This window comes from Sinocyclocheilus anshuiensis, unplaced genomic scaffold (assembly GCF_001515605.1).
Source record: "Sinocyclocheilus anshuiensis isolate Anshui unplaced genomic scaffold, SAMN03320099.WGS_v1.1 scaffold112, whole genome shotgun sequence".
Lineage (NCBI taxonomy): Eukaryota > Metazoa > Chordata > Actinopteri > Cypriniformes > Cyprinidae > Sinocyclocheilus > Sinocyclocheilus anshuiensis.
The window spans coordinates 375,720-385,901 of NW_015557175.1; the positions used below are offsets into that span (position 1 = coordinate 375,720).

At 40.8% G+C, this 10,182-nt stretch overlaps 1 protein-coding gene across 2 annotated transcripts in view; it reads left to right on the top strand.

Annotated features, from left to right (window-relative positions):
* Positions 1-10,182, top strand: part of LOC107678431 (AP2-associated protein kinase 1-like) — a 61,051-nt gene that overhangs the window by 36,254 nt on the left and 14,615 nt on the right. Inside the window, exon 15 of one of the 2 annotated variants that reach the window (XM_016473690.1) lies at positions 7,618-7,704. The exons of the other annotated variant lie outside the window; for it this stretch is intronic. Within the exon in view, the coding sequence (XP_016329176.1) occupies positions 7,618-7,704 (87 nt within the window). The remainder of the gene's footprint in view (positions 1-7,617; positions 7,705-10,182) is intronic. 2 annotated transcript variants of the gene reach the window in all.

Below are 10,182 nucleotides of genomic sequence, written 5' to 3' on the forward strand. Positions count from 1 at the left end.
CTCTTTCTATGTCTCTCCCAATGCTTGCTGGGAGTCTGGTAGTGCTTAAAACACAACCGCAATGCAAAATTAGTTTCGAAATTGTTTTTTCAACTTTCAAAGCAACATGATGGCACAAATGCTGGAAAATGTTTCAACCAGTGGGTGCTGGTGGATTTTCAGGAAGGGGGATAGTCCTTCACAATTTACGACAAATTCTGGAATGGAATGCCAATTTTTCACAATCCACATAATTCCCAGTGGATCACGTCCCACCCTGCATTTTTATCTTGAATATCCTGTTTCACCAAGAAACATGCCACGTTGCAGAAGTAAAATGGGTTGTGAATGTTGATTCTTGACTTTTAAACATTCTGGCTTTTTCAGTGACTTTAAAAAGCAGTTAATGTACTTGACCTCCTCGAGCCTTCCAGAAATAAAGTAACTTGTGCATCTCACCTGCTGGCAGCCTTGCGATAAGCCTTTCCCCTTCCTATTTATAGAGATAAAAGACAGATAGGGCACTCTACTTCCACCTGCTTTCTTGGAAACATGGTGGAAACATCCAGAGAGCAGAGGTGTCCAATCCTGCTCCTGGAGGCCCCCCATCCTGCAGAGTTTGGCTCCCACACACCTGCCTGGAAGCTTCAAGAGATCGTGAAGACTTTGATGAGCTGGTTCAAGTGTGTTTAACAAGGACTGGAGCTAAACTCTGCTGGATGGTGGCCCTGCAGGAACAGGATTGGACACCCCTGTCAAAGAGAATTGGGGCTGGGCTCTTTTGGCATGGATCAGTAAGCAACTGTCTTGCAACCTCTCGGGGATAGTTCATCTAAAGCTGAAAATTCTGTCATCATTCTTACTCTCATATCATTCCAAACACACTTTTGTTGATCTTTGAAACACGAATGAAGATACTTTTAATGAATCCTGAGAGATTTCTGTCCCTACACTTAAAGTTCATTTCACCTAAACGTTCACAATTCAAAAACTTTGTAAAACAGCCATTTGTGGGAAAATAAACATTAGAAAAGACAACATTTATGAATTTCAGGTCCTCATTTGTATGTTATTTGTGGAAAGTGCCACAGGATAAAAGCAATTATATAAACAGCATATTCTACCACGTTGTATATAATGGCACATTATGGTACTACAGATATATTCTTTTAAATGTTATTCTCTCTTTTATATTTTTAGTGTTAGAATTTGTGTGTAAAAGAGATGCATGCATGATGATTCTCAGCAGAAAGCAGAGAGAACGGATTAACGCTTGGAGGTCTTACATAAGCACAGTCTGGTAATCCTCTTTGAATCTGATGACACCAGATTGCTGGGTAAATTTAAGGCACAGGTAAACCTTTTGAGAGCCGTGGGATGCAAGGTCATGAAATTGGCAGTCATGTGTACTCTAGCTCCATGGTGATCTATGACATGCAAACTTTTCCTGACATAATTAGTAGCCATATCTAGGGACCAATTGAGACCAGTAAGCAATCATCTTGTAACACTTTAGCAACCATTCAGAACACCCTAGAAACTGCATAACAATATGATAAAATCTACTCCGAATACCTGAGAAACTGCGTAGCTATGCCCTGGCAACCTTTCACAACACTCTAGTTGCATCTGTTTATTCAGAGCAGTTGAAGAACTTTGAGACTTGAAGAGCTTTTTTTACTTCATTCATGTTTAAAGGTTGATGGTTCATTCTTTGCCCTAGTGAAATGGGGAAAGCGAGCGTTCTGCTGTTCTGTGACCTGAGTACCCCCTCCTCTCCCCATACCCTCATCCCAAAGTCCTCCTTTCTATCACAAAGACTGTGAGTAAAACTCCAGCACTGTAACAAGTCCAATTCTCAACTGATCCGCATGCATCTGATTTAATGAAACCGTGACAGTTGCATCATTCTGACTGTTTGCCAGTTTAACTAATAGCCTGACTGGTAGTCGAGTGCTTTCTCCTCCTCCAGCTCAAGTTATAACCCTGATCTTTTATTACATACTTTTTTCTTTAGTTTTAGGATGCATATAGTTTTAGAGTGGTAGTTCTGATTCGACTTGAACTTTTCTGGTCATTCAGGCTCTCTGATCCAATCCCTACGACTGAGACATCCATAGCGCCACGGCAGCGTCCCAAGGCTGGCCAAGCTCAACCAATCGCAGGCATCCTGCCCATCCAACCAGCCCTCACCCCACGCAAAAGAGCCAGTGCACCTGCAGGACCCAGCCAGCCAATCAGTGAGTGTTCATTCATCCACCTTCATCCAAAATCAAACACTATGTAGGCGTCCACATTGTAACAAACTCATATGGGTGGCTTCAGTCCTTCATGCATGCTCGTTTTTTTTCCTCACTTTTATTCTCTTCTGTCACTCGTTGCATTGACCGGCATGTGTTTTTGGCTGACACACGCAGCTCTAGTATTCCCACTGGCTCAATCAGTTTGTCATTACAGAGAGCTTTTAAAACCTCACTAATGAGCCTGAGCTATTGAGCCCCTGACACACTCAATCCTACCGAGCTGTCGTTTCACTTCCTATTTCTGAAGTCAATGCTAATTAAAGCCCCACATGTATTACTGATAACGAATATCCTTGTGTATTGTTATCTTCCTGTAATGTTTTAGCATCAGATTATCTGGGTCTGGATAGTAGTACTTTGTCTTCACTTAGGATGACAAGTTTCATGTTCATCATGTAATTTATCATCGCTGAAAATGCAAATGCTGCACACAGCAACAAAATCACAACCACAAAGAATTTTTTTTTTTGTGTGAGGCTCTGTTTGTTCCTCGTCTCGTCTTGCAAGTCCGAGAGTGGGGATTTTAGGGGTCTGTTATTTTTATTTGTTAATGTTGTGTTTCTATTCTGTTATTCTATTGGTTCACAGGTGTTAACATGGCTTCCCAGCCTGTTGCCCAATCACAGGTTCCTGTCACTCAGCAACAAGCCACTCCCTCTCCACCCCAGACCACACCCCAGCACGCACAACTTTTTGTGCAGCAGCAAAATACAGCCTTCTTTACTGCTCAACAACAGGTAACTGCTACATGAACCGTTCTGGAAATTATTTTTCAAAATGAAATTATAATTTAAAGTCAACATGAAATAAGATTTGAACCTATGTACTTGCTTAATATATGTCTTACTGTGAACAATAGACCCCCTTAATCCACTGTAAACTCAGATTCAGGTCTGACTCTGAACACTCAATTTTCTTGATCCTATCAAATCCAAATAGATTTTTTTTTTTTTCTCATTGAATGCCCGATTTTGCGCAAATATGTCACATTATGGAAGTAAATGGGTTGTAATTGCTGTTTCATCTGGATTTAAAATAAATCATCTGGGAAATGCTATGTGGTAATTTTCATTATGGGTTTTTACATTTTTGTCCAATGTGATCCCAGTTGTTGCACTTACCTCCTATTTTAGCAGCATCACTCAACGCAGACCTCCGTCTTACCTGCACAAACGGTTGCATCATCCTCCACTCCTCTCACTACACAGTCTAAACCTAAGAACAGGGCTCCCCCTCCACCCATACACCACCCACAAACCAACCGCCTGACAACATTATCAGCAACCGCACAGACAAAAAACAAAGTGACGGCCCCAGCTTCACCTGCAGAGTGTTCACATAGTAATAGTGTAGATGGAGATATCACTGCGACCGTGTCTGCCCAACCTAAAACCAAAGCTATGGCACCTCCGCCCCCCGCATCACACGCCTCCACCCTTCCTCCGCCTAAATCCGCCTCAGCACCATCCACTGACTCTGAAGTGGACCCAGAGCAGAGGGTAACCCTCCGAACATCTGTGTCTGCTCTGTTAGAGTGATTTTTTTCTTGCTTTCTAAAATCTTTACACCCCCCTTGTTGGTTTGCCTTGCATCTTAAAGGGATAGTTCACCCAAAATTGCGATGTCGTCATCGTTTACTCACCCTGTATAAATTTCATCTACTGAACATAGACCAGAACAGTTTCTAGTCCCCGTTGACTGCCATAGTATTTTTTTTTTAAAGTCAGTGGCTACCAGCAACTCTTTGGTCAGCAGCATTCTTCAGAATATCTTCTTTTATGTTTAACAGACATAAAATTCATGCAGGTTTGAAACAAAATGAGAGTGAGTAAATGATGACAGAATTTTTGTGAACTATCCCTTAAACTTCATTGTTATGATTTTTGGGTGCAGTTTTTCAAATTATTTCAACATTGTAATGAAATCAGTAGGTGTTGACAGTTACTGTATAATTATGCCTGCAGGGCAAGGTGTCATGTACAACACAGGTGGAGGTGTTCTTTCTAATAGACCTTAGTCAGGGTGGACGCCATATTGAGTTTTACATGGATGAAAATGAGGGATATATATACACATATATAGGCATATAGGATCAGTAATTTTCCAAAATTGTAAAAATTCCTCGTTTTCATTCCTGTCAAAAATTAAATATGCTGCTACACATCTTTTAACAACCTCTTGTTGTTCCAAAGCCATATCATCTTTGTTGTTCTTCCATAAAATACAAAAGGATAAGTTGAGCTGAATGTTCGCACTGCCTTTTTTTTCCCATAAAGTAAAAGTATTTCAGTTTCAGAAGTCATTTGATAGCTTTGTGTGATAAACGTGCAAAATTGAAAAATCATTCTCTGCCCAAGTTAAATTTTTGTTCATATATTCAAACATGTCACATTAATATATTGTGTGCCGGGTTTAACATCCTTTAAACACAATGCTATTGGTCAGGATGTGGCAATGAATATGCACAAGCCCAAAGGAGATTTGAGGGCAACGGCAGAGGACAAGATTTTCGTTGTATAATGACCTACATTTCAGTCTGTTCTTCACACAAATCCTCTGGCTTCTTTCATGGTGCTTTATGGTGTTTTTTGTCATTTTTGTAGCTCAGCAACCCCAGAATCACTTCCATTGTATGGAAAAAAAGAACCCAGGATAATGATGTAAAAAAGAAGATTTTACGGATTTGGAATGACATGAGGGCAAATGAATTAAAGATTTTAATAGATGAGATTTCTCTTTTGAAATGAATGGAAATGACTGATCCATCTGATAACAGACATTTCACCTTTCAATCCTTTTAGATATTTTCTAATTTCACAGATCAGCTTTTTTCAACAAGTCACTGAGATATTAGATTTGTCTTTTTTTATATATCTGAAGCTCTCTTTCTTCACCTTTCAAAGACCACCACCTTCTCTACAGAATGTCTCTTTTGATATTTCAGAAATTAAATTCTCTCATTAATATCCTTCAGCTTTCAAAGTGTTTAATGTTGCTCTGTCTCTATACCTTTCTTTCTGTAAAAGTCTGTCGGCGGAAGTCGTGGGGTGCATAAAGTCGGCTCCTTGACTCCACCCTCTTCTCCCAAGACCGCCCCTAAAGGAGGCCACAGACGAATTCTGAGTGATGTCACACACAGCACCATATTTGGAGTTCCTGTGAGCAAGTCCACTCAACTGCTTCAAGCTGCTGCTGCAGAGGCCAGCCTTAACAAGTCTAAGTAAATCAAGGAAATACCTAATCAATCATGTTATAGTTCAGTTTCAACCATTACATTGTCCAGCATTGAGCAAAGACAAAAGTAAAGCACTAAATTTTAGTAGTGATAACTGAGTAGCAAAATGGCAACATTAGGGCCATTTAAATGGTCATATCATGCAAAACTGGATTTTTCTCGCTCTTGGTGTATGTAGACATTAAATTTGTTCAGAATAACATTCTGCGACATGCAGTGTGCTCGACTGGAACCTTTAATTTCCAGTATGACGTATCAACTGGAAGTAATTCAAGCCACGGTTTTTAACATCTGGATCCTCCCTGCTGAAAAGGTCTAGCTGGCATCCCAGCCTGGCAGTCAGCTGGTTTACCTGAAAAGGGCCCAAAACCTCTCTAAGACAAGCCAAGATCTCAGACAACTAAGACTAGAAAAACATCTATTTTAACGCTGTTTTAAGCTGTTTATTTGTTTATTTATTTCTTCAGCAGGGTTTATTAATTATTTTTGGACTGCTAAAGGTTTAAGGCCTTGCCACACCAATCTGACATCAAAGAACTTGCGCCTGCTTGAGAGAAAATAACTCCAGACCAGCAGGTGGCAGTAATTTATATTATGCATTCAAAATGGGAAGCTAAAACTAAGACAAAGGGGTGCCTGCTTACCATTTTGTATATGAAGCTTGATCAGTTGGTCTTCACTTTCTACATTCCAGACAGCCATGTCTTTATGAAAATATTCACGTATTGGAATGGTGAGATAAATTGAAGGTGTGAAATTAGAAGAATCTATGTTTGCACTCTTAGGCTACGTTTACACGACAACGATGTAGTCAAAAACTGAAAAGTTTTTCCCTTGCATTTTTAAAAAGTCTCACGTATACACGACAACGTTTTCAAAACGATTTGCGTTTACACATCCACGAAAACGGCCAAAAACGCTGTATTACGTATGCCAGGCCAGTAGTTGGCGCTGTCACCTTGTTAGTAAACAGTACCTGTTACCGTGTGTATATGATGCGTCTCCGCTGTTGGTTGTATTATTGGTGAAGTAAATCCACACTTTGCTGAAGAAGCGTTAGCAAACTCTTGAGCAGCAACAACAGTACCATGTACTCCGCCATTGTTGTGTATGTTTGTTCGCGCTTGCCTTAAAAATCGACACGTACTGTGCATGTCTACATACCTAACACGTACTACGCACAAGCATGACGTCACCGTTTTCAAAGATTCCCGTATTGGGTGTTTACACGGAAACGATAACGGTGGCGTTTTCAAAAACTTGCACTTTGAAACCCGTTTTCAAAAATATGCGTTTTCAGTCCCCCAAACGCTGTTGTCGTGTAAACGAACAGGCAAAACGCATGAAAAGTTTCCAGTTTTTGGCTGAAAACGTTGTAGTGTAAACGGCCCCTTAACTTATCATTTGCTAGCTTTCATTACTTTCATTTTTGTTCTCGTTCACTAAGCTGAACAGCCAATCAGAGTGATTCCTCTTACTGGCAGCCGAATGGCCATTCAGCATGCTCAATCGGCCAAAACACTTCAGACGGTGGTCCAACTAGTGCCAATGTTTTGGAACACACTGCAAAAACTGGCCCGACAGACACTCAATGATCACCTGACTTTGGCCAGCAGCCGACTGTCGGCTTGGTGTGTCATGGCCTTGGAGTTGTATGCAAAAATCAAATTGAAAATGCAAATAGTTTATATTTCAAAGATAATAACTTGACACCACTCACATGCGGCATGCTGAGGTCGTGTGAGAACACTGAAGTGGAGCGTTTTGAAACATTGTTATTTTCCTCTCTCTGCTGTAGGTCAGCTAGCACCACTCCCTCTGGTTCTCCATATTCATCACAACAGAGTGTTTATCAGTCAGGGGAGGCTTCGGGACCCTCGGCTGGAGCCACAGCATCCTGGAACCCCTTTGGCGATGACAATTTCTCTAAACTCACAGCAGAAGAGCTGCTCAACAGGGATTTTGCCAAATTGGATGGTAAAGCCAATGTTTTCATATGAAATCAAGTTTTCCCAGTTCTTTTTAGCACAGTATTTCTTTTAGTTACCCTCTACAGAGAGACTACAGTAATGCTGTGTATGTATGTGTCTGTATTACCAGCTAAGACCGCAGAGAGACCCTGTCCTGAAAATCTGATTTCTGGGTTGCAGTCTGTGTCTTCCAATAAAGGCTTTCTCCAGGGAGGAGGTACAGTCTATTTATCGCTCTATCTGTCTCTTTCTATGTATCTCCCAATGCTTGCTGGGAGTCTGGTAGTGCTTAAAACACAACCGCAATGCAAAATTAGTTTCGAAATTGTTTTTTCAACTTTCAAAGCAACATGATGGCACAAATGCTGGAAAATGTTTCAACCAGTGGGTGCTGGTGGATTTTCAGGAAGGGGGATAGTCCTTCACAATTTACGACAAATTCTGGAATGGAATGCCAATTTTTCACAATCCACATAATTCCCAGTGGATCACGTCCCACCCTGCATTTTTATCTTGAATATCCTGTTTCACCAAGAAACATGCCACGTTGCAGAAGTAAAATGGGTTGTGAATGTTGATTCTTGACTTTTAAACATTCTGGCTTTTTCAGTGACTTTAAAAAGCAGTTAATGTACTTGACCTCCTCGAGCCTTCCAGAAATAAAGTAACTTGTGCATCTCACCTGCTGGCAGCCTTGCGATAAGCCTTTCCCCTTCCTATTTATAGAGATAAAAGACAGATAGGGCACTCTACTTCCACCTGCTTTCTTGGAAACATGGTGGAAACATCCAGAGAGCAGAGGTGTCCAATCCTGCTCCTGGAGGCCCCCCATCCTGCAGAGTTTGGCTCCCACACACCTGCCTGGAAGCTTCAAGAGATCGTGAAGACTTTGATGAGCTGGTTCAAGTGTGTTTAACAAGGACTGGAGCTAAACTCTGCTGGATGGTGGCCCTGCAGGAACAGGATTGGACACCCCTGTCAAAGAGAATTGGGGCTGGGCTCTTTTGGCATGGATCAGTAAGCAACTGTCTTGCAACCTCTCGGGGATAGTTCATCTAAAGCTGAAAATTCTGTCATCATTCTTACTCTCATATCATTCCAAACACACTTTTGTTGATCTTTGAAACACGAATGAAGATACTTTTAATGAATCCTGAGAGATTTCTGTCCCTACACTTAAAGTTCATTTCACCTAAACGTTCACAATTCAAAAACTTTGTAAAACAGCCATTTGTGGGAAAATAAACATTAGAAAAGACAACATTTATGAATTTCAGGTCCTCATTTGTATGTTATTTGTGGAAAGTGCCACAGGATAAAAGCAATTATATAAACAGCATATTCTACCACGTTGTATATAATGGCACATTATGGTACTACAGATATATTCTTTTAAATGTTATTCTCTCTTTTATATTTTTAGTGTTAGAATTTGTGTGTAAAAGAGATGCATGCATGATGATTCTCAGCAGAAAGCAGAGAGAACGGATTAACGCTTGGAGGTCTTACATAAGCACAGTCTGGTAATCCTCTTTGAATCTGATGACACCAGATTGCTGGGTAAATTTAAGGCACAGGTAAACCTTTTGAGAGCCGTGGGATGCAAGGTCATGAAATTGGCAGTCATGTGTACTCTAGCTCCATGGTGATCTATGACATGCAAACTTTTCCTGACATAATTAGTAGCCATATCTAGGGACCAATTGAGACCAGTAAGCAATCATCTTGTAACACTTTAGCAACCATTCAGAACACCCTAGAAACTGCATAACAATATGATAAAATCTACTCCGAATACCTGAGAAACTGCGTAGCTATGCCCTGGCAACCTTTCACAACACTCTAGTTGCATCTGTTTATTCAGAGCAGTTGAAGAACTTTGAGACTTGAAGAGCTTTTTTTACTTCATTCATGTTTAAAGGTTGATGGTTCATTCTTTGCCCTAGTGAAATGGGGAAAGCGAGCGTTCTGCTGTTCTGTGACCTGAGTACCCCCTCCTCTCCCCATACCCTCATCCCAAAGTCCTCCTTTCTATCATGAAGACTGTGAGTAAACTCCAGCACTGCAACGAAGAGTCCTATTCTCATCTGATCCGTATGCATCTGATTTAATGAAACGGTGACAATTGCACCATTCCGACCGTATGCCAGTTGAACTAATAGCTTGTCTGGTAGTCGAGTGCTTTCTTCTCCTCCTGCTCAAGTTATAACCCTGAGCCTGTGAAATAAAGATTGTCTCTCTAACACAATTAATAGAAAATAGACTGTAGTATGCTAGTAGGTCATTTGGCTATTCCAAGCATATAAACTATGCTATACTATACTATGCACTGTATACATGCTGCATACTGAAGAGTGCAAGAAGTACTCTGAACACAAACACTTCCACTCTCTCTTTTGCCTTTTATCCTTCTGTTGTGTTTGTTTTAAAGGATTTTGCTGGGTTGTTCAGTTAAAGTAGTTTGTGCTCTTGCATTCCTCTTTTACCAGCAGGATTCAGCATGATGAATGCTTATACTAACTCTCTTAATAAATGTCCTTTTGCCTCATGAGCAACACCTTTCACTTAACTCCTCTCTCCTCCCTCCCTCGCCTCTTCTCTCCTCACTGACTCTGCTCCACTCCTCACTGTATCCTCCTCCTGTCCTTACTGTTTCTCTTCTCCTCTCCTCACTGTTTCCTTTCTCCTCTCCTCT